Source organism: Plecotus auritus, assembly GCF_963455305.1.
Source record: "Plecotus auritus genome assembly, chromosome: 1".
Taxonomy (NCBI): Eukaryota; Metazoa; Chordata; class Mammalia; order Chiroptera; family Vespertilionidae; genus Plecotus; species Plecotus auritus.
This window is the reverse complement of record NC_137770.1, coordinates 26,733,868-26,759,813: the sequence shown is the minus strand read 5'-3', so window position 1 is coordinate 26,759,813 and position 25,946 is coordinate 26,733,868. Positions and strand designations below refer to the sequence as shown.

The 25,946-nt window shown below is 39.7% G+C and overlaps 2 protein-coding genes across 3 annotated transcripts in view; one reads left to right on the top strand and one right to left on the bottom strand.

The window, feature by feature from the left end:
• The window catches only part of BBOF1 (basal body orientation factor 1), a gene marked incomplete at its 5' end in the record, with an annotated part of 34,421 nt that extends 21,745 nt beyond the window's left edge, over positions 1-12,676 (top strand). The window contains 4 exons of the mRNA XM_080657053.1: positions 53-546; positions 8,032-8,133; positions 12,037-12,111; positions 12,463-12,676. Of these exons, the coding sequence (XP_080513179.1) occupies positions 53-546; positions 8,032-8,133; positions 12,037-12,111; positions 12,463-12,592 (801 nt within the window). The 3' untranslated portion in view covers positions 12,593-12,676. The remainder of the gene's footprint in view (positions 1-52; positions 547-8,031; positions 8,134-12,036; positions 12,112-12,462) is intronic.
• A 540-nt stretch (positions 12,677-13,216) lies between these two features.
• ALDH6A1 (aldehyde dehydrogenase 6 family member A1) overlaps positions 13,217-25,946 on the bottom strand; it is a 28,344-nt gene continuing 15,614 nt past the window's right edge. The window contains exons 7-12 of one of the 2 annotated variants that reach the window (XM_080657049.1): positions 24,492-24,613; positions 22,046-22,235; positions 21,660-21,841; positions 19,803-19,982; positions 19,438-19,536; positions 13,217-16,180 (exon numbers count right to left, since the gene is read on the bottom strand). In XM_080657049.1, coding sequence (XP_080513175.1) covers positions 16,076-16,180; positions 19,438-19,536; positions 19,803-19,982; positions 21,660-21,841; positions 22,046-22,235; positions 24,492-24,613 — 878 coding nt within the window. In that variant the 3' untranslated portion in view covers positions 13,217-16,075. The remainder of the gene's footprint in view (positions 16,181-19,437; positions 19,537-19,802; positions 19,983-21,659; positions 21,842-22,045; positions 22,236-24,491; positions 24,614-25,946) is intronic. The other variant, XM_080657050.1, reaches the window with a different exon arrangement.

Below are 25,946 nucleotides of genomic sequence, written 5' to 3'. Positions count from 1 at the left end.
TTCTGAAATTGACTAAAGAAAAAAGAAATCTCTCACCTCTTTCTGTTTTTAGGAAATCGACGATCTGTTGGTTAAGGAAAAGGTTATGCAACTTACCCAGCAGAGATCACAAATCCAAAATCTTCAGAAGAAGGTGGTAAGCTTGGAGACTGCCCTGAGTTGTCTGACTAGAGAGTTTGAGAATGAAGTTCTAAAACTGAAGCAACAGGCAATGGTAAATAACCAAGGTGATCAGATTGAAATTTACAAGCTGCAGCACCTTCTTCAGATGAAGGACAAGGAAATGAATAGAGTGAAGAAATTGGCCAAGAACATACTAGATGAGAGAACAGAAGTGGAAAGGTTCTTTTTGGATGCTCTACACCAAGTGAAGCAGCAGATTGCATTTAACAGGATGCATTATAAGCAGGTGGCACAAGCTGCTTTCAATTTAAAAATGCGAGAGGCATATGCAGGAAGAACAGAATATCCCAAAATTCGAACATTTGATGGCAGAGAGCACAGCACCAATAGTGTGGATCAGGATCTTATGGAGGCTAGTAAATGGTAATAATAATAACACTTTAATATTTTATCTTTTGTGCTTCTATTTTTGTGCCCTTTAGAGAAATAAGAACCCTGAAAAATTCAGTTTGGTAATATCTAAGTATTGAGTAGATTACTTAGTGAGGTACTTGAGGATAGGAACCAACTCATCTTTGCAACCTCTATGCTTGGCATAGTTTGTGGGGCCTAATAAATATTCTTAGTGGTGCCCTCTTTTTTAAAAAATATATTTTATTGATTTTTTTTACAGAGAGAGGAAGGGAGAGGGATAGAGAGTCAGAAACATCGAGGAGAGAGAAACATTGATCAGCTGCCTCCTGCACACCCCCCACTGGGGATATGCCCGCAACCAAGGTACATGCCCTTGACCAGAACTGAACCTCTGGGACCCTTCAGTCTGCAGGCCGGCGCTCTATCCACTGAGCCAAACCAGTCAGGGCAGTGGTGCCCTCTTTTCTTCATAAGAGAAACTGTTAAAGGGACTAGATTATTTTTTCCCATAGAATGTCATTGCAGTATCTTTTAACATGCTCCTTTATTTCGTTTTCTATAAACTAGTTACAAAGGTTTAATTAGATTCAGGTTAAACATTTCTTTTAAACATACTTTCATGAATATTTTATAACTAGAGGCCCAATGCACAGATTCGTGCACCAGTGAGGTCCCTCAGCCTGGCCTGTGCCCTCTTGCAATCTGGGACCCCTTGAGGGATGTCGGACTACTGGTTTCGCAGTCTGGCCTGTGGGGATTGAGCCGAAACTGGCAGTCCGATATCCCCTGAGGGATGTAATAGTGCATAAAGCGGCAGGCGGCTCCCGCTCATCCCGGCCCTGCTGCTCCTGCCACTGCTCAGCAGTAGTGCACTGCCACGAAGGCGGGAGAGGCTCGTGCCACCGCAGCTGCGCTTGCCAGCGTTGAGCCTGGTGTCTGGCACCTGCCTGTCAGCTGAGTGGCACTCCTGCTGTGGGAGCACACTGACCACCAGGGGGCAGCTCCTCTGTTGAGCATCTGCCCCTGGTGGTCAGTGTGTGTCATAGCAACCAGTCAAATGGTCATTTGGTCGTTGGGTTGCTTAGGCTTTTATATATATTCTAAGATGAAATTCACAGGTAATAATACCTAACTAAACATATAATTTGAAAGATCAATATAACAATTCATTGTAACAATTCTTTCTTTTACAGAACTGTCCCATGGATTGGAGGACACCCAGTAGTGCCCCCATCATTGTATTAACCAAAAGTCCCCACAAGTTCCCTTGATATGTACTGCTACTATGATAAAGGTAGCAGAATGCTTGAGACAATTGTAGACTATATACTATAATTAACTGCTTCCTTAGCATTTCTATCTGTTGAAACACTCTTCCCCCTATAAACCACGTATTAAATTGTGATGCATTTTTAAAGATTATTGTTAAAATTATGTTTTATATCCCATTGAAATTAGATTCTTCAAAGGCCTTAAGTGAAAAAACTTAAAAGGACTCCAGACCTCTGTGTACTTAACATCTTACTAAGAGTGCTTCCAAATGTATTTTCTGCCTTAAATTATTTTTTTAGTGGATTAATTTGTATACTCTTTTATTTTTTTAATTTTTATTTATTTATTTATTTTTTAATAAATCTTTATTCAGATTATTACAATTGTTTCTCCTTTTTCCCCCCATAACTCCCCTCCACCCAGTTCCCACCCCACCTTCTGCCCTTACCTCCCCCGCACTGTCCTCATACACGGGTGTATGATTTTTGTCCAGTCTCTTCCTGAACCCCTCCATACCCATTTCCCCCTGAGAATTATCAGTCCACTCCCTTTCTATGCCCCTGATTCTATTATATTCACCGGATTATTCTGTTCCTCGGGTTTTTAATTCACTTGATTTTTAGGTTCACTTGTTGATAGATATGTATTTGTTGTTCATAATTTTTATCTTTATTTTTTTCTTCTTCCTCTTCTTTAAGAATACCTTTCAGTATTTCATATAATACTGGTTTGGTGGTGATGAACTCCTTTAGCTTTTTCTTATCTGTGAAGCTCTTTATCTGCCCTTCAATTCTGAATGATAGCTTTGCTAGGTAGAGTAATCTTGGTTGTAGGTTCTTGCTATTCATCACTTTGAATATTTCTTGCCATTCCCGTCTGGCCTACATAGTTTCTGTTGAGAAATCAGCTGACAATCGTATGGGTACTCCCTTGTAGGTAATTAACTGTTTTTCTCTTGCTGCTTTTAATATTCTCTCTTTGTCTTTTGCTCTTGGCATTTTAATGATGATGTGTCTTGGTGTGGTCCTCTTTGGATTCCTTTTGTTTGGGGTTCTGTGCACTTCCTGGACTTTAAGTCTATTTCTTTCACCAGGTGGGGGAAGTTTTCAGTCATTATTTCTTCAAATAGGTATTCAGTATCTTGCTCTCTCTCTTCTTCTGGCACCCCCATAATTCTGATGTTGGTACGCTTGAAGTTGTCCCAGAGTCTTCTTACACTATCTTCAACTTTTTGGATTTTTTTTTCTTTTTGCTTTTTCGGTTGAGTGTTTTTTGCTTCTTTGTATTTCAATTCTTTGACTTGATTCTTGTGTTCCTCTAGTCTGTTGTTGGGTCTCTGTATAATATTTTTTATTTCAGTCAGTGTATGTTTAATTTCTAGTTGGTCCTTTTTCATATCTTCGAGGGTCTCGTTATATTTATCGGCCTTTTCTAGGATATTCTTGAAAAGCCTTGTAACTGTGGTTTTGAATTCTATATCCAGTCGTTTGTTTTCCTCCATTTCTTTCATTTGTGATCTGTTTCTTTGACGCTGCATTTTCACTGCTTCCCTGAGTTGGTAGGGTAGATTTGTGTGCTAGGTTTCCTATATGGCCCAGTGGGTCGGCCTCCCCAGTTAACCTGAGGTGGACACTCTTGGTGAACCCCTTTGTGGACTGTGTGTACAGTCTTGTTGTAGTTAAGTCTTGATTGTTGTTGGTATCACTGGGAGGAACTGACCTCCAGGCCAGTTGGCTGTAAGGATCAGCTGTGTATACGCTGGGAGAAGTTCAGTGCTGGAGACAGCCTTATAGGATTAGACTTGCCAAATTGCAATAGCCTCTGTGCTCAGCTTGGATGGGGTGGAGTCTCAGGGCGGAGTAGACAGTCTTGGCTTCCAGTCAGCCTTGCCCTTGCGTGCGTGCGCGCCTGCAGACCTCTGCCTTCCCCGGCTCCCGAGTCTCTGCCCGAGAATCCAGATTCCCCCCACAAGAGCGCGGGTCCCCAGGGGCTCACCTGGAACTGGGGTTCAGTGCAGTCAGAATTGGGGTTCAGTGCAGTCAGGAGCTTCGGACTCCCTTCTGCTAGGGAAAGCCTGTGGCAACCTCTGAAGCCTTTGTGCACACTGGCGCGCGCGCCTCCAGAACCCTGCCTGCCAGGGCTCCCCCGGGTCTCCCCCGGGTCTCCGAGTCTCCGGGTGCCTTTCTCTCTACCTGACAGTCCAGACTCCCCCTGTATGAGCCTGGGTCCACGGGGTTTCGCCCGGGACTGGGGTTCAGTGCAGTCAGAACTGGGGTTCAGTGCGGTTGGGGGCTTCCTTCCCCCTTCCGCCAGAGAAAGTCAGCCAGGCTCTCAGCCACCCTTCCTCTCTGCATGCTCAAAGACCCTTTGCCGTACCTCCAATTCTCTGTGAGCTTTTCTCTTTCCTTCTAGTTGTAGAATTTTCACTCAGCCAGCTTTCCTGTGGTTCTGGATGGTGTCCCTTCTGTCTTTTAGTTGTAGTTTTGAAATTGTTGTGTGAGGCAGCAGTTTAGGTGCTTACCTATGCCGCCATCTTGGTTTTCTCACTGTTTCTCTTTTAAATTAGCTGCTGGAAAGGTTGGACATGGTTAATAGCTTCTGAAAGATAAGACTCTTCTTCAAAAATGTCCATACAGTGTATAATTTTTTAAACTTCTTTCTATATTCAGAAGTCTGTGATAACACTCTTTTTTACCAACAGACACACTACAATTCCCTCTAATTTATTTAATGCCAAGCAAGTTGAGTCCCTATCAAACATAAGACAGTTTCTTTTAAAATTTTTTGTCTATGGCCCCAGCCAGTTTGGCTCAGTGGATAGAGTATTGGCCTGCGGACCGAAGGATCCCGGGTTCGATTCTGGTCAAGGGCACATGCCTGGGTTGTGGGCATGGTCCAATGTGCAGGAGGCAGCCAATCAATGATTCCCTCTCATCATTGATATTTTTATCTGTCTCTTCCTCTCCCTTCCTCTCTGAAATCAATAAAAATATATTTTAAAAAATTTTAGTCTGTATATATTAAGTAGTATATTAGTTTTCAGAGGAAGGTACATAAACTGATTCTACTCATTGTTATTGAGGAAACTGGACTCTTACTATTCTGCCTTCTGTGTGACATTTCTGCTATTGAGCAACTTGTCACCTTAACCTCAGTTTCCTATTAATTGCTTCCTTAGCATTTCTGTTAGAGCACTCTTCCCCCTATAAACCCTCAGCAGGGCAGGTAGAGGCAATAGGAAAGTAAAAGATAAGTAAATGATTTTTTTTTTTTTTTAGTTTATATCTGCCTTTTATTTATTTTTTAAATAAATCTTTATTGTTCAGATTATTACAGTTGTTCCTCTTTTTCACCCCATAGCTCCCCTCCGCCCAGATCCCACCCCACCCTCTGCCCTTACTCCCCCCCGCACTGTCCTCATCCATAGGTGTACAATTTTTGTCCAGTCTCTTCCCGCACCCCCTACACCACGTTCCCCTGAGAATTGTCAGTCCGCTCCCTTTCTATGCCCCTGATTCTATTATATTCACCAGTTTATTGTGTTCATCAGATTTTTTATTCACTTGATTTGTAAATTCACTTGTTGATAGATATGTATTTATTGTTCATAATTTTTATCTTTACCTTTTTCTTCTTCTTCCTCTTCTTAAAGAATACCCTTCAGCATTTCATATAATACTGGTTTGGCTGTGATGAACTCCTTTAGCTTTTTCTTATCTGTGAAGCTCTTTATCTGATCTTCAATTCTGAATGATAGCTTTGCTGGGTAGAGTAATCTTGGTTGTAGGTTCTTGCTATTCATCACTTTGAATATTTCTTGCCACTCCCGTCTGGCCTGCATAGTTTCTGTTGAGAAATCAGCTGATAGTCATATGGGTGCTCCCTTGTAGGTAACTAACTGGTTTTCTCTTGCTGCTTTTAATATTCTCTCTTTGTCTTTTGCTCTTGGCATTTTAATGATGATGTGTCTTGGTGTGGTCCTCTTTGGATTCCTTTTGTTTGGGGTTCTGTGCGCTTCCTGGACTTGTAAGTCTATTTCTTTCACCAGGTGGGGGAAGTTTTCGGTCATTATTTCTTCAAATAGGTTTTCAGTATCTTGCTCTCTCTCTTCTTCTGGCACCCCCATAATTCATATGTTGGTACACTTGAAGTTGTCCCAGAGTCTTCTTACACTATCTTCATATTTTTGGATTCTTTTTTCTTTTTGCTTTTCCGGTTGAGTGTTTTTTGCTTCTTTGTATTTCAAATCTTTGACTTGATTCTTGTGATTCTCTAGTCTGCTGTTGGATCTCTGTATATTATTCTTTATTTCAGTCAGTGTATGCTTAATTTCTAATTGGTCCTTTTTCATATCCTCGAGGGTCTCACTAAATTTATTGGCGGTTTCTAGAAAATTCTTGAAAAACCTTATAACTGTGGTTTTGAACTCTATATCCAGTAGTTTGCTTTCCTCCATTTCTTTCATTTGTGATCTGTTTCTTTGTCTCCACATTTTGGCTGCTTCCCTGTGTTGATAGAGTGGCTTTGTGTGGTAGGTGTCCTATAGGGCCCAGTGGCTCAGCCTCCCCAGTTACCTGAGGTGGACACTCTTGGTGTGGGTTTGTGCACAGTCTTGTTGTAGTTAAGCCTTGGTTGTTGTTGGTATCCCTGGGAGGAATTGACCTCCAGGCCAATTGGCTGTGAGGATCAGTTGTGTCTACGATGGGAGAACTTCTGTTCTGGAGACACCCTTATGGGGCAGGACTTGCTTCAGTGGGGCTTTGGTGCTCACTGAGTCTGCCCCCTGAGTGTGTCCCTTATGGATCTGAGGAGTTGTAATCTGGATGGTCCCACTCTGACTACTGGGTACACTGGCTCTTGGAACTCCAAGGAGGTGCAAATTTAGCTCTGCCTGAGGCCACCCAGTAGAAGCTATGGAGAGATCTGCAGATTCCTCTTCTTTGTTTGGGGTTTGGAGGTGCCCAGATGAGGCCCAGCTATGAAGCAATGCAAGCTGCTGTGGAGCCTAGGAAGTTCTGGGGCTCTCTGACCCAGCTGCAATTTGTTAGGTAATTTAAATTGCAAAGGGCCAGGCCATTCATATGCAAAAGCCTCTGCACACAGCTGGGGTGGGGTTGTAAATTGAGTGGGGCGGGGTCTCAGGGAATCAACAGGGCAGAGCAAACAGCAATGGCTGACCTTCAGCCCTGCCCTAAGAGGCCCCCGGGTCTCAGTGTCCCGTGGTAATCACTGCAAGTACCTCTGAGAAAAAGCTGCCCTCGTGTTCAGTCCCCATGCCAGACAGTCCAGTTTCCCCCATATGAATCTGGGTCCCCAGAGTCTCACCCAGAACTGGAGTTCAGAGCAGTCAGGAGCTTTTGTCTCCCTCCCGATTAAAAAAGACAACTGTGTCCTCAGTTGCCAGCCCTTTCCACGTGCACCTCCATACCTTCGCTCTTTACTTCTGCACCTCCTCTGAGTCTCAATGTGCTTTTCTCTTCCTGTCTAGCTGTAGAATTTCCACTCAGCCAGCCTTACTGTGGTTCTGGATGGTGTCCATTTTGTCTTTTAGTTCTAGTTTTGAAGTGGTTGTGCGAGGCAGCAAGTTCAGGTGTTTATCTATGCCACCATCTTGGTTTCTCAAGTAAATGATTTTTAAGAGGCTTAAGAAGCAGATTGGAAAAGGACAGTTGAAGTATATGGTGATAATAAAGTAAAACCTAAACTTTTAAAATAATATTTTTTATTGATTTCAGAGAGGAAAGGAGAGGGAGAGAGAGAGAGAAACATCAATAATGAGAATCATTGATCGGCTGCCTCCTGTATGCTCCACACTGAGGATAGAGCCTGAAACCTGGATATTTTGCCCTGACCTGAAATTGAACTGTGGCCTCCTGGTTCATAGGTCAACGCTCAACCACTGAGCCATGCTGGTTGGGCAAAACCTAAACTTTTAAAGAAAACTAACATGCTGTGACTCATTGGTTGAGCACCAACCTATGAACCAGGTCGGCTTATATGTAGAGTATTGATGTATAATGTGAGAAATTTTTTGCATATAGAGCACTTAGTTTTATTTCTTTTTTTAAAATATATTTTTATTGATTTCAGAGAGGAAGGGAGAGGGAGAGAGGTATTTCTTTTCTCATATATATTTACATATTTTATATTTTTCAAAAAAAAGAGATGCTTACTTTGACCATATTTTTCCTTTTCATTTCTTTTTCCTTTGATATTCTTCAGGACAGATATTCAAGGAAATGTGGATATTGGAGATTTGACTTGGGAGCAGAAGGAGAAAGTCTTACGATTGCTCTTTGCAAAAATGAATGGTTTTGGTCCTAGGTAAATCCGTTTCTGTAGTAAAATACCAAGTTGTCATCAATCCTTGAAACCATATAGGAATAATGAACTTATTCTCACTTAGAATGAAAGGATTAGGAAAAGATCAGAAAATATAAAAGGGCATACTGCTTAGCTATGCAATTCTCAGAGATAAATAAATAAGGGAGTAGAAAAGAGATTAATTTTAGATGTTTAAGATAATGTTAACTAAGAAGGTATAATATTGCGCAGCTGAATGAGCGGTAATGTAGGGAAGCATAACAATTGTTAAGATTTTATTGGTCTACAAAGATAAGTAAATGATTTTTTAAGCTGATTATTAATCCAGAGAATCTCTAATACCAAAGAAAAGACCTAAAAAGTAAAACAAAAATCTACAGATATTTAAAATAATTATTTTTAAATTGATTTTTTAAAAAATTGATTTCAGAGAGAGGAAGGGAGAGGGAGAGAGAGATAAAAAAAAAATCAACGATGAGAGAGAATCATCGATCTGCTGCCTCCTGCACACCCCTTACTGGGGATCAAACCCACAACCCGAACATGTGCCTTGATGGGTAATTGAACCTCAGTCTCCTTGTTCATGGTTCGAAGCTCAACCATTGAGCCACACCAGCCAGGTTAAAATAATTCTTCTTAATGAATTGTTTCACTCTCTCTACTATGTTTTATCAGTGACTATAACCCTGTTAATGAACTATAAAGTGGGTAAAATTAATCAACCACTTACTGATTGCCTGTTAGGTGCTTGGGCAGTATGTTAGGTACTCTGGGGAGTCAACAGAATTAAGAGACATTACCTTTGATCTCAAAGAGATCAAACAAAACCAAAAATAACAAGGATAAAAATAGATGGAACAAAAAAGTACAATTGGAGTTCGGACAATATGTCAATGGGCTAGTCAGGGAAGAAGACTTCAGTCAGAAAGACAGGACGAATGACTCTGTGGGGTACCTTGTAAGAGAGTGGGATAGTAGAGAGAGGGGGAAGGGCACGTCAGGCAAGGGGCAAAGTAGACAGCATAAGCAAAAGCCCAAGGTAGAAATGGGTATCAGGTATTTAGGGAACACTGTGGAAAAAGTGCCTAGCTTGAAGAAGTGTGGTAATGCTAGAGAATAATTAGTAATTAGAAATAAGGATTAACCTATAGATTAAATTATGATGAGCCTTTAAAAACCATGCAGAAAAGCCTGAACTTTTGCTAGTGTAGATTCTAGAGCAGTGTAACATATTTTTCTTCTCCATCTTAAAGGAATACAAAGAGCAATAAGTCATACTCTCATACTTTCACTGGAAGGGCTCACAGGTTATTGTTCTGAGCTGACCGGAACCTAACAGTGACAATATGATGGCTTGGAGGACAGAAATAGAGGTGGGGTCCAGCAGAAGCTGCTGCACTACTCATGTGGTAGTGAGGGGTTTAGGCAAAAGTGGAAGCAGTCAGAAAAAAGGAAGCTGAGAGACGGGAAGGAGAAACAGCTTAGTGATAAAAGGACAAAAGGAATAAAGACAACAAAGTATAAATGTTTGTTTTTAGATTAAGAAATAAAAGAATGACAGTATTAAAGTAAAATGAAAAATCTGAAAAGCCAATGTGAGGGAAATATTTAAATTTTATTTAATCCATCCGAGTCATTTAACAAATACATGTTGAGTGCTGCTGTTTACTGAGGATGTCATGGTGAGCAAAAAAAGACATGCCTAATACTAGGGAGTTCATGGTTTATGTGGGAAGAAAGTCATTATTCAAATCATCACATAAATATATTCAAAAGTACAACTATGACATAGGCTCCTTGATTAGGGGAATCTGACCTAATTGAGGTCAGGAATATTTCTGAGGAAGTAAAAGCTTGAGCTGACCTCTACTAGTAAAAGGTAAATCGGAAGAAAAAAGGGAGAAAAACCATTCTAGGCAGAAGAAACAGAAAGTAGTATTTTCAGTGTCAAATTGGAGATGGCAATATTGAAGTAAAAAATACTTAAGGCATGTGTAAATAGTGTTTGGAGTACAGATAGTTTAGGAAGAGAGATTTGAGCATGTTTAATGAAATTGGTAGTTGAGTTTAGCAAAGTGGATGAAGGTAGAAAAGTAAAGGGTTGAGGCTAGAACCTTGAGGAATAACCACAATTAATGAACAGGGGAACAGCCCTAGCTGGTTTGGCTCAGTGAATAGAGTGTTGGCCTGCGGACTAAAGGGTCCCGGGTTTGATTCCGGTCAAGGGCACATGCCCGGGTTGCAGGCTCAATCCCCAGTGAGGGGGCATGCAGGAGGCAGCCGATCAATGATTCTCTCTCATCATTGATGCTTATATCTCTCTCTCCCTCTCCCTTCCTCTCTGAAATCAATAAAAAATATATAAAAGAAAATGAACAGGGGAACAAAGAAGAGTACAACCAAATGAGAGGAGTTTAAAGTATTGGCTAAATGGAAGATAAAGGACTTTGAAATGGCTTTGTGTCTCTGGTAGTCTTTTGAAGATGTGGAGGTAAAATCTACTGTAGGTACTGAATGTCTGTCTCATTGTGAGTTGACTTCTCCCAGGGAATATAGCCTGAGTTCCAGGCCTCCAGTTCCATACTGTGTTGTTTTCAACACTGGAGAAACAGGAAGGTGAGTGAAATCTTTCACACCAAAGTAATGAACTTGAACCTGGCCACAATGAAACCATGTCTAAGCCTATTGAAATCTCATGCCAGAGTTAGATGAAGGAAAAAGAATACAGGAATAGAGTGGTGAAATGTTGAGATAAAGATGAGATTAAACGAGTAACCTAATGTTAGGGAGGAATTAAATGATAAAAGGTCTACCAAGGCAAGTAGAATAATTAGGAAGTTAGTAAGAATTCACAGTAGATTGTATATGATTGTGAACCCAATAGTTCAGTATTTTTCTTTGTGAGTGAACTAAGTCAAAGGGGTACATATAATTAATAAACTGTACTCTAATGCATCAGCAACAACTCTTCCACTTATTTATGCATTCATTTGTTGCTTCTTGTACGTGCCCTGATCAGGGATTGAACCCACAACCTTGGCATATCAGGACAAAGAAAATGCGCTAACCAACTGAACTACCCAGCTAGGGTGAGGAAAGCCAGATTTTGAATGGGTTTATGCTTCTTTCATGTACACCTAGTTGAGGGCAAGTTTTAGGAGTGAGATATGTGTCTTTATCTGCTGGCAAAAAAACCTACTATACTTTTTTGTAACTATTAAGCTCACTTTCAAATTAAAATATTGACTCAGTGATATGTTTATTTCCTGTGTTTAAACCAGACTTGCCAAAGTATAAGAGAAATTTTTATACTGTGTCTCTCCATTTATACTGTGTTCTGTGGTTCTTTTTGTAGAAAGGGAATTTTTCTGGCCATGTTTTATATTGGTTTTGTTTTGGTCAGACCTCTGGTTTAACCTTGCCCATCACCATTAATAGCTGTTATGTATCATCATCATGATCATCACCATAAATATTTCCCATTTCTTAAGTTCAACATAACTCAATTTTAAGAGACTATAAGTTTATATTAACTTGCCTTAACATTATATTGCCTCTATGTGTGTGTAAAAGATTTTTTTTGAAAATGAGAAGCCCATCCAATGGAAGCATTAATTTAGCACTTTTTAAAAAATATTTTATTGATTTTAGAGAGGAAGGAAGAGGGAGAGAGAAACATCAATGATGAGAATCATTGATCAGCTGCCTCCTGCACACCCCCTACTAGGGATGGAGCCCCCAACCCAGGCATGCGCCCTTGGCCAGAATCGAACCTGGACCCTTCAGTCCACAGGCAGACGCTCTATCCACTGAGCCAAACCAGCTAGGGCAATTTAGCACTTGTATAGTTGAAATAAGGGCACAAGGAGACACTGCCTCATTGTTAACTTTTACCCACCACAGGAAATACAGTCAGAGGTCTAGACCTCCTAGTCCAGAATATGTTGTTCGAGACAGTGGACAAACAGAGGAATTTGGGTAAGGTTTCTCTCTCTTTTTTAAAATCCTCACCCAAGGGTATGATTTTTTAATGGATTCTAGAGAGAAAGGGAGAATCAGTGTGAGAGAAAAGCGTCAATCAGTTGCCTCCTCTACGCACCCTGACTCAGAATTGAACCCACAATCTAGGTTGTGCCTTGACAGGGATCAAATCCACAACCTTTTGGTGTATGGGATGATGCTCCAAACAACTGAGTCATCTGGCTAGGGCAAAAGTAAAGTCTCTCTTGACAAAGCAATGAATGTGAGCCTGATCACAATGGTTCTATTGTTCTGAACTAGATTTCATGTGTGCCTGGTTGTTGACAGGTCTCTTTGTCGTTATTTAAGGGATGAAAGTAAGCTTCAAGATCAAACCTTCATCACCCAGCAAGTACCAATCTCAGACTCTTCTCATGAACTGGTAATATCCAATATTCAGAAAGGATCACAGGAGTCTGACATCGTAAGTAGTCTGTAATCTAACCAAACAATACATAGAACTGTTACCTTTCCCCATGAGCTTCTTGCTAGGTCACAGTTGTTTAGCTCTACTATTTCAGGTATCAGTAAAATGGATATTAATACTAGTATGAGATTGTGGACATTTTTATAACACTATCTACACTAAGGAAGGCATATACTTAATGCAAATGCATGTTTTGCTTCTTAGTGTTGAAAACCTATTAATTGCCTTTTGAAATACACAGCCTAGCCAAAATATGTACTCTCTTTTATGTAAGAATTAAAACATAACAACCATTTAACTCTTGGCTTTGGAAGAGGTGGGAAGTCTAAGTCACCACACGCTATAGGACAGAGGCATTATAAGGAAGTATGGCACCATTTTTTTAAAGCCAAATTTTCTTTTTAAGAGCTTTTTATTTGTAATTCATTATTCATAATTAGTATAATGTAGAATCAGAGAATGAGGCCACATCAGAGCAAAAAGAAAACAAAATACTCTTTTAGCTGCTACTAGCATTAACATAACTGTACAGTTGTTTTTTTCTATCTAAGAAATAAGAAATTTCTGAGTAGCAAGTAGCTAGCCAAATAAATTGATTCCAATTAGAGGAACACGATTCTTTTTTTTTTTTTTTAAATATTGAAACATCTTCTAATTTAATTATACCTGCCATTTTCATTATTCTGATGAGTATTTTTAAAAATATATTTTTATTGATTTCAGAGAGGAAGGGAGAGAGGGAGAGAAACATCAATGATGAGAGAGAATCACTGATGGGCTGCCTCCTGATTAACATTTTTTTAAAAAGTGATTTCCGTTAAATGTAAGGAAAATTTAGGAGTTTCTGTGATTTAATTCCACTTGGAATTTAGAGAGTATGATCTTTTATTCAATCCAGCCTCTAGTTGTTGCATTGGATTAAATATCACTACCAGTTGCCAGCTGTGATAAGAGATAAAACAAGGGACATTCTATAAATTTCTACTGCCTCATCTTTAGGAAGGCAAATCTAAAATAAAACAAAATAAATCAGGAAGACCCAGTAGGGTCATAAATGTATTTTATTAAAATTCTAGTCACCTTAAATCAGTGATTTTCAACTGGTGTGCCACAAGAATTTTTAAAATATGCAAAACCTGACTAGTCAGGAGCACTGACCTCTTTTCCTTTAGATTGCCAAATAAAAGAATGACAACAGCCAACACAAAATAGCCATCTGGTGTGAATGCCCCCCTTTTTTAAAAATTAAATCTTTATTGTTGAAAGTATTACATTTGTCCCATTTCCCCCTCCCCGCTTCTAGCCCGCCTGCCCGCCTTCACCCCCACCCCCAAGTCCCAGGCCTTCACCACCCTATTGTCTGTATCCATGGGTTATGCATATATGCATACAAGTTCTTTGGTTGATCACTTCCCACCCACTCACACTCCCCTGCCTTCCCTCTGAGATTCCACAGTCTGTTCTACACTTCTATGTATCTGGATCCATTTGTTCATCAGTTTATTTTGTTCGTTAGATTCCACATGAGTGAGATCATGTGATACTTGTCTTTCTCTGACTGGCTTATTTCACTTAGCATAATACTCTCGAGGTCCCTCCATGCTGTCTCAAAGGCGAATGCCCTGTCTTGAACCATTAATATATAGGTCATATAACAGAGTTGCACTTATTGGTCATGTTGCATAATAAGGTTGCATCTGATTAATTCTGGGTACCAAAAATCCTTATTTACAAGTATATGTACCTGATTTTGAAAAAAGTAATTTTGGAGCAAAAAGGGTAGGTAATTACTATTACTATTTTTTTTGTAAATAAAACCAAATTGTACCAATTTTTTGTCAACTTGGCAAAAAATATAATAAACTTTTAGTAATTATTTTATGTGTACCATGAAATGAAAAAGGTTGAAAATTGCTGCCTTAAGTGACTGAAGATTTTGATATTCTATCAGTAGGTGGTAGTAATAAGCCTAAATTATGTAGAGTGCACAAACATTTTCAAGGTTTTTCACTATTCTTAATTCACTGAGTAACTCCTATGGAGTAGGTCAGCATTATCCATATGACTGAAGAGAAATAGAAAAATAAATGACCTATGTCATCTGGCTAAGGACCAGAGATTACTTACGCTATCAGAGCCAGAAGCCTTCTCCTAGTTCACTGGGTGAAAACTGCACCAGAAAGACAGGATTTAATTGGATGTAGAGCAAAAAGGCAGAAGCTATTTTGATTAGCATATCAAAATCTATTTGACTTAAAGCTTAGCTACATCAAAGAAACAAAAAGCATAAAGACAAGTTGAATTAATGGTAGCAAAAGAATCTGTCAAAGAATTTTTTTAATTTCAAATATGGTTTTATTGATTTTGAAGAAAGAAAGAGGGGGGAGAGAGAGAGAGAGAGAGAGAGAGAGAGAGAGAGAGAGAGAGAGAGAGAGAGAGAGAAAGAAAGAGAGAAAGAGAGGAAGAGAGGAAGAGAGAAAGAGAAAGAAAGAGAGAAACATTGTTTGGCTACCTCCTGTACACATCCCAACCAGCAATCGAACCCACAATCTGGATATGTGCCCTGACCAGGAATCAAACCCACCACCTTTTGGTGCACAGGATGATGCTCCAACAAACGGAGCCGCATCAGGCAGGGCAAAGCATTTCTTTTTTACTACTTTATGTCATGAAAAGCTTTAAAATGTCTTAGACCCTAGTCAGTTATTCTATATTGAGGGCTGTTTTATTAAAAATATAATCAGGCTAGACTTGCTTAAGGCAAACTCCCCTTGATATCTGGGCCTAGAAACAAACGGACAAAAAAACCTATTGGCATTTGAGTTAATAACTGAGTTGTTAATTAATGATTATTGAAGCAAACTCTAAAATTTAACACTTGGCACACACAACAAAATGGCGATTTATCCAATGCATACTGAGGTATCCTTGAGAAATTATTTGAAGAAGCAGGACAGAGGTGATGACAGAATTTAGTGGTCATGAATCACTAGGACAAAGTGGCATTCAGCAAAAAGAATCAAACAGTTGTCACAACTGTGGGATAAGTAGAAATGGACTATATCTTGTGTAGTATGGGATGAGAGGCTCAGGAAAGCCTGGCAGTGGGGTATCCCCCACTGGCAATTATGTAGGGCTGTGTTTGAAGGTCAACCAAAGGGTGAATTATGGAAGATCTTCTTTACAAACACTAATCTTCCCTTCAAGTCATGAGAATTTTTAGAAACAGCTCTAAGCTCTCGTTCCAGATAAACATTTCACAGTTAACAACAGTTACCTCAAAAAGAGAAGTATGAAGAGTAAGTAAAAATCCGGCTTCAGATTTACACCAGGAGTCTCCCTATAGCAACTGTGCAGAGGCTAAAGGTTCTGAGAAAGATTTTAGTTACAAGGTATTTCATTCTCAGGGACCTGATCTGAGCAAAGTTGGCAAATGAAGGTAGTCAAGAATAAAGGGAGAGGACTCAGGGTGGACTGAGTCTGGAACAACTCATTCTAACGGCCCATGGTAGGCATAACCACAGCAGGTGAGGAAAGAGTAGCATCTTCTTCTTTCCACTGAGAAGTGATGGTCTTTAGCTGAGTGTAAAATTGGATGCCCTAAAGAGAACAAAGGAAGAAATAAAGAGAGAATTAGCATATATTCTGGGGAGATTTCATGATTCCTCTTTTAATCAACGTTTGAACGAGGTGCTGCAAAGTACTACTCACTCTCCTACTTGAAGAATAGGTACAACTAAAATCCAATATATTGTTCATGTAAATTTTTCTAAAACATTTAGCATAATACTTGGCACATAGTAAACAGTCAAACCTTAGTTATCATTATGCTGAAACTGGCCAATGTAATCTGTTAAATTTGTAGGTCATTCTGATTCTAGAGCTGAATACCATGTGCTTTGAGGTCTAGAGGCATGGCTCAAATCCTGTCTCTACTCCTTGTTGACTGCTGTTTAACCTTGGGCCTTATCTGTGACATAATGTTCACCTCACAGCAATGTGTGAGGGGAAAATGAAATGGCATACAAATCTCTCCTTCCCATGAAGAAGAGAAAGGAGTGAAAGAATGAAATCTATATTAGGCATTTCTGACAACTGTCAGTGATGAACAGCTATACTGAAGCAGTAAAATCCACAATATCTTATAAATCTAAAGTAAAATGTCTGGTGTACACATTCATTTCTAAATAATGACATGTAAGGCAAAAAAGTTCAGCATATTTAAGTCTTTATATCTACATGGTTTATTTTGTAAGTACAGGCTTGAGCAAAAGAGAATAGACTAGACACCAAATTACTAGAAAGCTAAAAATATATTTTTGGAAAAAACACACTAGTTTGATTAAAATACTCTTCTAGAATTACTTGACAAAATCTGGGCCATGTTAATATATTGAAAACAACTTTAGAGATTATTATATACTTTCAATATACAATACAACTAAAGTTTATATTTTATTATGTAAGAACTAGAGGCCTGGTGCACAAATTCGTGCACATTGAAAGGAAATTAATTAGAAGAAATATTTTAGAGGCCAGAGAGGGACCGCAGGAGGTTGGCTCCAGGGGATGTCTGGCCCAGCCCGCCCAGTCCCAATCGGCTGGACCCCAGCAGCAAGCTAACCTACCGGTTGGAGCATCTGCCCCCAGTGGTCAGTGCATGTCATAGCGACTGGTTGAGTGGTCGACTGAATGGTCAACTGATCAGTTGGACACTTAGCATATTAGGCTTATATATATATAGACTAGAGGCCTGGTGCACAAATTCGTGCACTAGTGGGGTCCAGTCAGCCCACCCTAATGGGGGCCGATCGGGGGTGGGGCCGGCCGGGGCGATGGGCCGTGGTTGTTCCGTTTGTTCGGGTTGTTCTGCCATTCGGTTGCTGGGCTTTTATTATATAGGACTAGAGGCCCAGTACACGAAAATTCGTGCACTCAGGGGGTTCCCTCAGCCCGGCCTGCGCCCTCTTACAGTCTGGAAACCATTGGGGGATGTCCACCTTCTGGCTTAGGCCTGCTCCCCGGGGGATCGGGCCTAAGCTGGCAGTCAGACATCCCTCTGGCAGCCAGGGAGCCCTCGGGGGATGTCCAACTGATGGCTTGTCCCTAGGGAGCGGGCCTAAGCCATCAGTTGGACATCCTTAGTGCTGTTGAGGAGGGAGGAGAGGCTCCTGCCACTACTGCTGCACTCGCAGCCGTCAGCCCAGCTTGTAGCTGAGCAGAGTTCCCCCTGTGGGAGCACACTGACCACCAGGGGGCAGCTCCTGCATTGAGCATCTGCCCCCTGGTGGTCAGTGCGTGTCATAGCGACTTGTCATTCCCGCTGTTAGGGTCAATTTGCATATTACCCTTTCATTATATAGGATTATATAGGAAGGATGATACTTTCATTTCTAAAATGCAAATTAGAAAATTACCTGAGGATTTTAGACTTCAAACTCTATATGAGGTTAGACTTTTCCTCCAAGAAGCCTCACTTACAGAGTAACTTATTAAGAAATTTTTGTTAATAGTATAAACTGGTTAGTTTTATAAAAGCTGTCATTTTTGTCACAAACTGTATAATAAGCCTCCAAATAACCAAATTTTTTCTTAGCCAGTTAGCCACACTGCCATATTCTGCTATGTAAGTCCACTGTTAATTTTTTATTAACCTATAAAAGAGAGACCTGTATAGAAAAAAAATGGAACTTATCACTGAATATTCCAGAATGGCTGAATTTCTGTAGGACTATAAAGAACTTCCACTAACCCAGTGGTCGGCAAACTGCGGCTCATGAGCCACATGCAGCTCTTTGGCCCCATGAGTGTGGCTCTTCCACAAAATACCATGGCCTGGGCGAGTCTATTTTGAAGAAGTGGCGTTAGAAGAAGTTTAAGTTTCAAAAATTTGGCTCTCAAAAGAAATTTCAATCGTTGTACTGTTGATATTTGGCTCTGTTGACTAATGAGTTTGCCGACCACTGCACTAACCCATTTGTTTAACATTATGTTTGGGCACGTGCTTTGTGCCAGGTGCTGCAGATAAGTAAATAACTAAAGGGTAATGTGGGCTTCTTAACATAGCTTAAAATTCTTACATGACTTGTCCCTGCCTACCTCTCTAACCTCATCTCTTACCCCACTGTCTTACTCATTCACTCCAGCCCATTTCTGCTGTTTGAATATGCCATGACTGTTTCTGCCTTAGGAAATAAGCACCTCCTGAAGAATGTGATAACAGTGGTAACTTAATCCTCATAACCTCATGAAATATAGGTATTGTTGTTATTTTCATTTTACAAACAAAGAAACCTGAGGCAAAGAGAAGGTATCCTCCAAGGTCACACAGTTAATAACTGACCAAGCTGGGGTTTGAACCCAGGCAATTTGGTTTCAGATCTGTGTGTTTTTTTTTCAGTGCTGTATTTATAGTGCCTAGAATAGTGTTTGGTACAAAGAAGGTGCTCAATGAAATTTTTTGTAAGTGAATAACCATTATAGGGAGAAATATGTGGAGTGGTAGGAGCACATGAGAGCATACCCAACTGAGCACTGAGGAAAGGGCTGGTGGTAGTCAAGTGGTTTTCTGGAGGAGTCCATTCTTTAAATGGAGACATGACAGGTGATTAAGAGTTAGATGAAAATGGGGAGGCAGAGGAAAGGGCATCTACTAGTATAAAGGCTTGGACTTCCTTATGCTTTTTCCCTAAAACTTTGTTCCCTTTCAAATCTTCTGTAGGGGACCTACTGACAAGCAGTGATGAACAATATAGGACCTCACAGAGGCTGCTGGCAGACCCTTCCTTGCAGAATCCTTGTTCCTGAATATGTAAAAGTTTCTTAGAGGAAAAGACATTTTAAAAAAACTTTGTTACCTGTTTGCCATAGAAATTGGTGTCTCCCCTGAAGGAAGATCGAGAGCCAGTGAATGAGAACATTGGTAAAGGCACTGGAATGGGGACATTCACACCCACCTAAAGAAGAACAAATCCACGTCAGATATTAAGAAAACGACTCAAACAAAGGAACTCTCCATTTAGAAGCATAAATGTGTGGCATTAGAGAGACCAAGTTTAAATACCCACCTTCCACCCTATATCCATCTCACTGAACTTTTATTCCTGAGGAAGAAAATGAGGCATTGTGGGAGATCAGAGCGGTAGCAACTGATCACTGTTTACCATCTCCCCAGGAAACAGTAAGTGGCTATAAGAATCTCCTAAAAATTCTTTTCACAAACCTGTCCAACATCCACCAAGTGGGAATATTTCCTAGCAGTGGCTCCATTGGTGGTGAAGATGGCAGTTCCATTTCCATATGGGTTATCATTTACAATCTTGATGGCTTCATCCAAAGTATCTGTCTCCAGAACCACAAGAACTGGACCAAAAATCTCCTCTTTGTAACAAGTCATATTTGGCTGCCAGGAGTGATGCATCCAGAAAAAAAGTCAGTATTTTATGCTTATTTGTTAATTTAGAGCCCACAGTTTACATAGACAGCTTTCATGTTAGTAATCGCTTTTCATTTTAAAGCACTTATTTTTTTTAAAGTGCTTTCTTGCTGTGTTCCGTCTTCCAAGCTACCAATCTTATCAATAACTTGAAATTCCCATTAAGTACAATTACAATCCTTTCCTTTAAGCATTGTATTTTTAGGTCCCATGACCCATCACTAGCTTCCTCTTTTATACTTGTGTAACCTGTTTATACAATTATTATGTTACTGAAAACTTACATGAACATTCATTTTTTAAGTAAATCAAATATATATTTAAAATACCACAGGAGATTTTTCTGTTTAAAGAAACCCTGTGCTAAGTTTTCTATAACATAAACAATCCATTCTCATTCATTCCTTTGTTTCCCAAATGAGTCTGCACATTTATATTTTGATATCAGGTCACATTAAACATTCAAAACATTCTTTACCACTGTAGCTAGTCAGCTGTGTTTATTGTTTATAAGTGGATATTTCCTTCCATGGTTCTTTGGCAAGAGATTTCATAATTTCTACTACACTTACATTCAACTTAATTATTCAGGATTATAGTAGGATTTGTGGGGACATATGTATTTAAAAAAAAGCCTCCTAACCGCAACTTAGCATTAATTTTAGTTGAAAAACATGTAGAGTTTTGATAAATAAACATTTTTATTTAATAATAAAAATTATCTTCCTTTTGTCACTTTCTGGTAAAGATGCAGCTAAATTTAGGGCACAAAGTACTCAATAAATATGGTGGCTGATATAGCTGCAATAGCTATAAGCTAGGAGTAAGAAGGAATGGGAAAAAATTTAACATTAAACAAATAAGTAACAAGTATAAGATAGGGATTGACAAAATATGGCCATTGGGCCAAATATGGCGTGCTGCCTGTTTTTGTACAGCCAACAAGCTAAGAATAATTTTTGTTGTTATTATTAATCCTGAACCAAAGATATTTTTCCATTCATTTTTAGAGAGAGCGTGGAAAGGAGAGAAGGGGGGAAGAGTGAGAGAGAGAAACACTGATGTGAGATAGACACATTGATTGGTTGCCTTCTGCATGTATCAGACCCGGGCTGGGGATGGACCTGCAACCCAGGTACCTGCAGGACTGGGAATTGAACCCATGACCCTTCGGTGCTCAGGCTGATGCTCTAACCACTTAGCACACCAGCCATGGCTCTATATTTTTTAAACGGTTGAAAAAAATCAATCATGACATATAAAATTATTTGAAATTAAAATTTCATTGTCCATAAATAAAATTTTACTAGAACACAGCTATACAATGTTAATGGTTGCTTTCATACTAATATGTCAAGATTTGAGTAGTTGTGACAGACATTGCATATCCCTGCAAAGCCACAAATATTTATTATCTAGCCCTTTATGGAAAGTTTGCTGACTACTAGTACAGTAGAAAGAGATTAGGAGTGAGAAGGGAGGTTTATTCAGACTCTAGATAAAATAACTGAATAATTCTGGCATGAAATGAAGTCTCTAGTCATTAAATGTACTTTATTTATAAATTAGAGGGATGAGCTTCTATAGCCTCTAAAGTGCCTTCAGCTCCCATATATGAGAAACAAATAATCCAGAGTTGTTTACCTTGACATTTGAGATGATGGTTGGTCCAACAAAGTTGCCATTTTCATAGCCTTTGACTTTAATTTTTCGACCATCAAGAAGGATGGAGGCTCCCTCCTTTGTTCCACTATCAATCAGATTACAGACTCTCTCTTTGGCCTGAGGCGTGATCAGAGGGCCAAGATCAGCTCCAGGCTGGTCTCCTATAAACAACACAGAAGTGTTGAAGGTCTTCATTAACATAACTTATGACTGCCAACTAAAGATTAATCCAAACAGGTACAGTATAAAGAGAAGCAATGGTAAAAACTGATATGATTGCTCCCATTGGCCAAAGCCAATGCTAAAACCAAGAGCTTGGTGCCACAGATGCAAAGTCTAAAGGAGCTAGGCAGATAACCAATTACCTGCGTTGACTCTCAGGTTTTTGGCACGCTCCACCAGCTCTGGCAGCCACTTCTTAGCTTCTCCCACAAGGATCGCTGTTGAAAGAGCCATGCAGCGCTGACCAGCAGCTCCAAATGCTGCCCCAACCAGCTGGTTAAGTGTATTTTCCTTATTGGCATCTGGCATGACTACCCCATGGTTCTTGGCTCCCTACGGAAATACAGAAAGCACATGAATCTTCCTTGACAAAATAAAATTATGCTAAAAATCATATAATAAATAATGAGATTTCAAATGAAAATTTAAGGTAAGGACTAGAGAATTTATCCTTTGCCGCTTTGAGGATAGATTTATTATTTTGATATTGCTAAAGTCTTGGTAACATTGAGCAAGTCTCCAGATTACTTTCCCACCCCTACCCCCCACTTTTTCAGTTGATAAGCTGATACATGTTTATTTAGATTAAAAAAAGAAGAAGAACCCCAATCATCACATATAAGTCAAACTGATAGGCTAACACTGCATCCAGGAAACAATAAGAACTACTTTCTCTTTCCTATTAGATAGGAAAGAATTTGTTGTCTGCTGGGGTTTTCAGTTGCATGAATAGCAGTGTAAACAACTGCCAGTAAGAATGCCAGTAGCCAGATGAAGCAAAATAGGAGGTAGCCCTATCTTGATAAACAAGTTCTGGAAAGAGGTTCCCCAGACTGGCTTGCTTCTAGATACACAGCCTCATGAACTTCTATGAAGGATACATCTGGTCATTTCCACACATATGTTTTCAGATACAATTATAATTGACTACATGGATAAATACCATGCCAGCTACTTAATTTTATCCCATTACACACGGTATACTGTGAACTGGGAAGAACTTAAGGCAAACTGGCCAAAATACACTCGGCCATGAAAATAAGTAAGTAGGCATATCATGAAGTTTCCAAACCTGTGCTCGGGTGGCTATTCTTTATGCAACATTAGTCAAAGTGTGAGAAAATAGCAATTGGACTTTATATTTAGTATCAAAGAATTGACAAGTATTTAACAAGGAATTAGTAAGATAACTGCAAAACTATGCCATCAAGTAAACCACACATCTCATATAGGGATACTAGAGGCCCGATGCACGAAGAGATTCGTGCAATAGGCCTTCCTTCCCTTGGCTTCCAGCACAGGTTTTCCTCCGGCACCTGGGACCCAGGCCTTTGCTCTGGCCAGAGTCTGCCGCTTTTGCTGCAGTCTCTGGCAAGAGTCTGCCATCTTCATCTTTGCTGTGGCCAGAGTGCAGCTCCTGTAGATCCCTTCGTCCCCCACCCTCCCTCTCATAGCAGGCATCCTGCCCTGCCCGGCCACTCCAAGCCCATAGCAGCTGGGCGGCCGCCATCTTTCTCCTTCTAATTTGCATATTCCCTCATGATTGGCTGGTAGGCATAGCAGAGTGATGGTTAATTTGCATGTTTTCCTTTTATTAGTGTAGATGGGGCTCTTCTCAGTGCCTTAAATAGTCTGAACTCTTCAGGAAGAAGATATTTGGACATTAGTAGTTAGGATACGCCTTAAAAGAAGGAAAAGGTTAAAGGGCTTGAAAAGCATGGTATGAAGGAAGAAACAGGGCCAGAACCAGAATTCGGCTGTTACTGCTAAAGCCCAAAGAATATGGATAACATTCTCAGGGAAAAATGTGCCCCTGGGCACCCAAATTTGTTGTATAAGATAAATGGTAATTAAAGTTGCTTGGCCAGCCGAAACCGGTTTGGCTCAGTGGATAGAGTGTCGGTCTGCGGACTGAAGGGTCCCAGGTTCGATTCCGGTCAAGGGCATGTACCTTGGTTGCGGGCACATCCCCAGTGGGGGGTGTGCAGGAGGCAGCTGATCAATGTTTCTCTCTCATCGATGTTTCTAGCTCTCTATCCCTCTCCCTTCCTCTCTGTGAAATATCAATAAAATATATTAAAAAAAAAAAACTAAATAGGAAAACAATTAAAAAAATAATAATAATAAAGTTGCTTGGCCAGTGTGGCTCAGTGTGGTTGACCATCGACCTATGAACCAGGAGGTTAGGGTTCGATTCCCGGTCAGGGCACATGCCCGGGTTGTGGGCTCAATCTCCAGTGGGGGGTGTGCAGGAGGCAGCCGATCTATGATTCTCTCTCACCATTGATGCTTCTATCTCTCTCTCCCTGTCCCTTCTTCTCTGAAATCAATAAGATATATATATTTTATATATATCTTATATATATATATTTTTTTAAAAGGTAATTAAAGTCATTTAGAATAAACCTCATCACAATATTCATCATTAAAGGAAAGCTATTCAGGATGAAACATCTGGTTCTGGCCCTGTTTCTTCATCCATACCATTGGCGTTAGAGTGGGAGGAGAGGCCCCTCTGCTGCAGGGCTGTTTCTAGGTAAATTTAATACATATAACAAAGTTTGAGAGAAAAAAGGAATAAGAAGTCACCATATTGGCTTGAACTCTCTTGCCATGTCTTGACCCTCTCTCGAAGATGTACTCTCCTGCCTGGTTGGATCCCACAAAGCTGATTGCTCTGATATCCGGATGATCACAAATAAAGTTCACAGCTTTAAGAGGAAAATAAATGATCACCATAAAGGGAGAAATGGCTATAGGTTTCTCAACATAACAAATTTCCCCTTTCCCCACTGCTATGAGGGAGAAATTTTCATACTTTTGTGTTTCAATGCTGGATTCCCATTTTGAAGTTCTCTCTTTCTTTGTCCTCTTAATTCTTTAAACTATAAAGTCTATTGAGCATCTTCCCTTTCATTATTTTTCTCATTTGCTATTCCAGAATTTCCACTTCTAACTCTGAAACCTACAACTCCTATTTTTCTTGAAAATAACAACCCTTCAGAGCATCTGAGATCTTGCTTCCTTTCATTGTCCTCAGTTTGGGCTCAAACACACTCTTATAAAATTCTCCAAAATAACAGCCCTTCAATACTCAACACTTCTGTTCTAAAGAATATGATATTTCTTCAACTGTCACTACATACCAGAACTCTCAGATACTGTTGTACCCTTATGTGAGAGACAATATAGCATAGTACACTCATGTGCTGCTTAACAACGGGAGAAACATTCTGAGAAATTCATCATTAAGCAATTTTGTCATTGCGCAAACATCATAGAGTGCACTTACACAAACCTAGATGGTATAGCCTATTGTTCATAGGCTACAAACCTGTACAGTATGCTTCTGTATAAAAAATATGAGATTAAATTAAACACAAGAAAAGGATGCAATCAACAGGTGCAGTAAACGGGAGATGTATAAGGCTGCTGCCAGCATAATACAACATACTATTTTACAGCAAACTTATTTTTTAAGTAGAAAGAGTACACTCTAAAATACCAAAGAGAATAGCAGAGTAAATACACAAATCAGTTATATAGTCATTTATTATCATTATTAAGTAGTATGTATTGTACATCATTGCATATGCTGTATTTTTCTATACCAGCATCACCACAAATGTGTGAGTAATGCATTGCACTACAATGTTACCATGACTACAATGTCACTAGGTGATAAGAATTTTTCAACTCTATAATCTTTTTGGACCACTGTTGTATATGCAGTCTGTTGTTGACCAAAAACATCGTTATGCAACACATGACTATATTTAAAAGTAAAAGCCAGGTTCAGCCTTCCTGGATAAATATATCTTGGCTCTGATAGGTTTTAGCAGTGTGACTTTGGGCAAATTACTTAATTTCATTATGCCTCAATTTTCTTATCTGTAAAATGGAAAAATAGCATCTATCTAAATGGGTTCTTACAAAGATTAAATGAAATAATCTATGAAAGATACTAGGAACAGTGCCTGAAACACAGAAGCACTTTTTTTTTTTTTAATATATTTTATTGATTTTTTACAGAGAGGAAGGAAG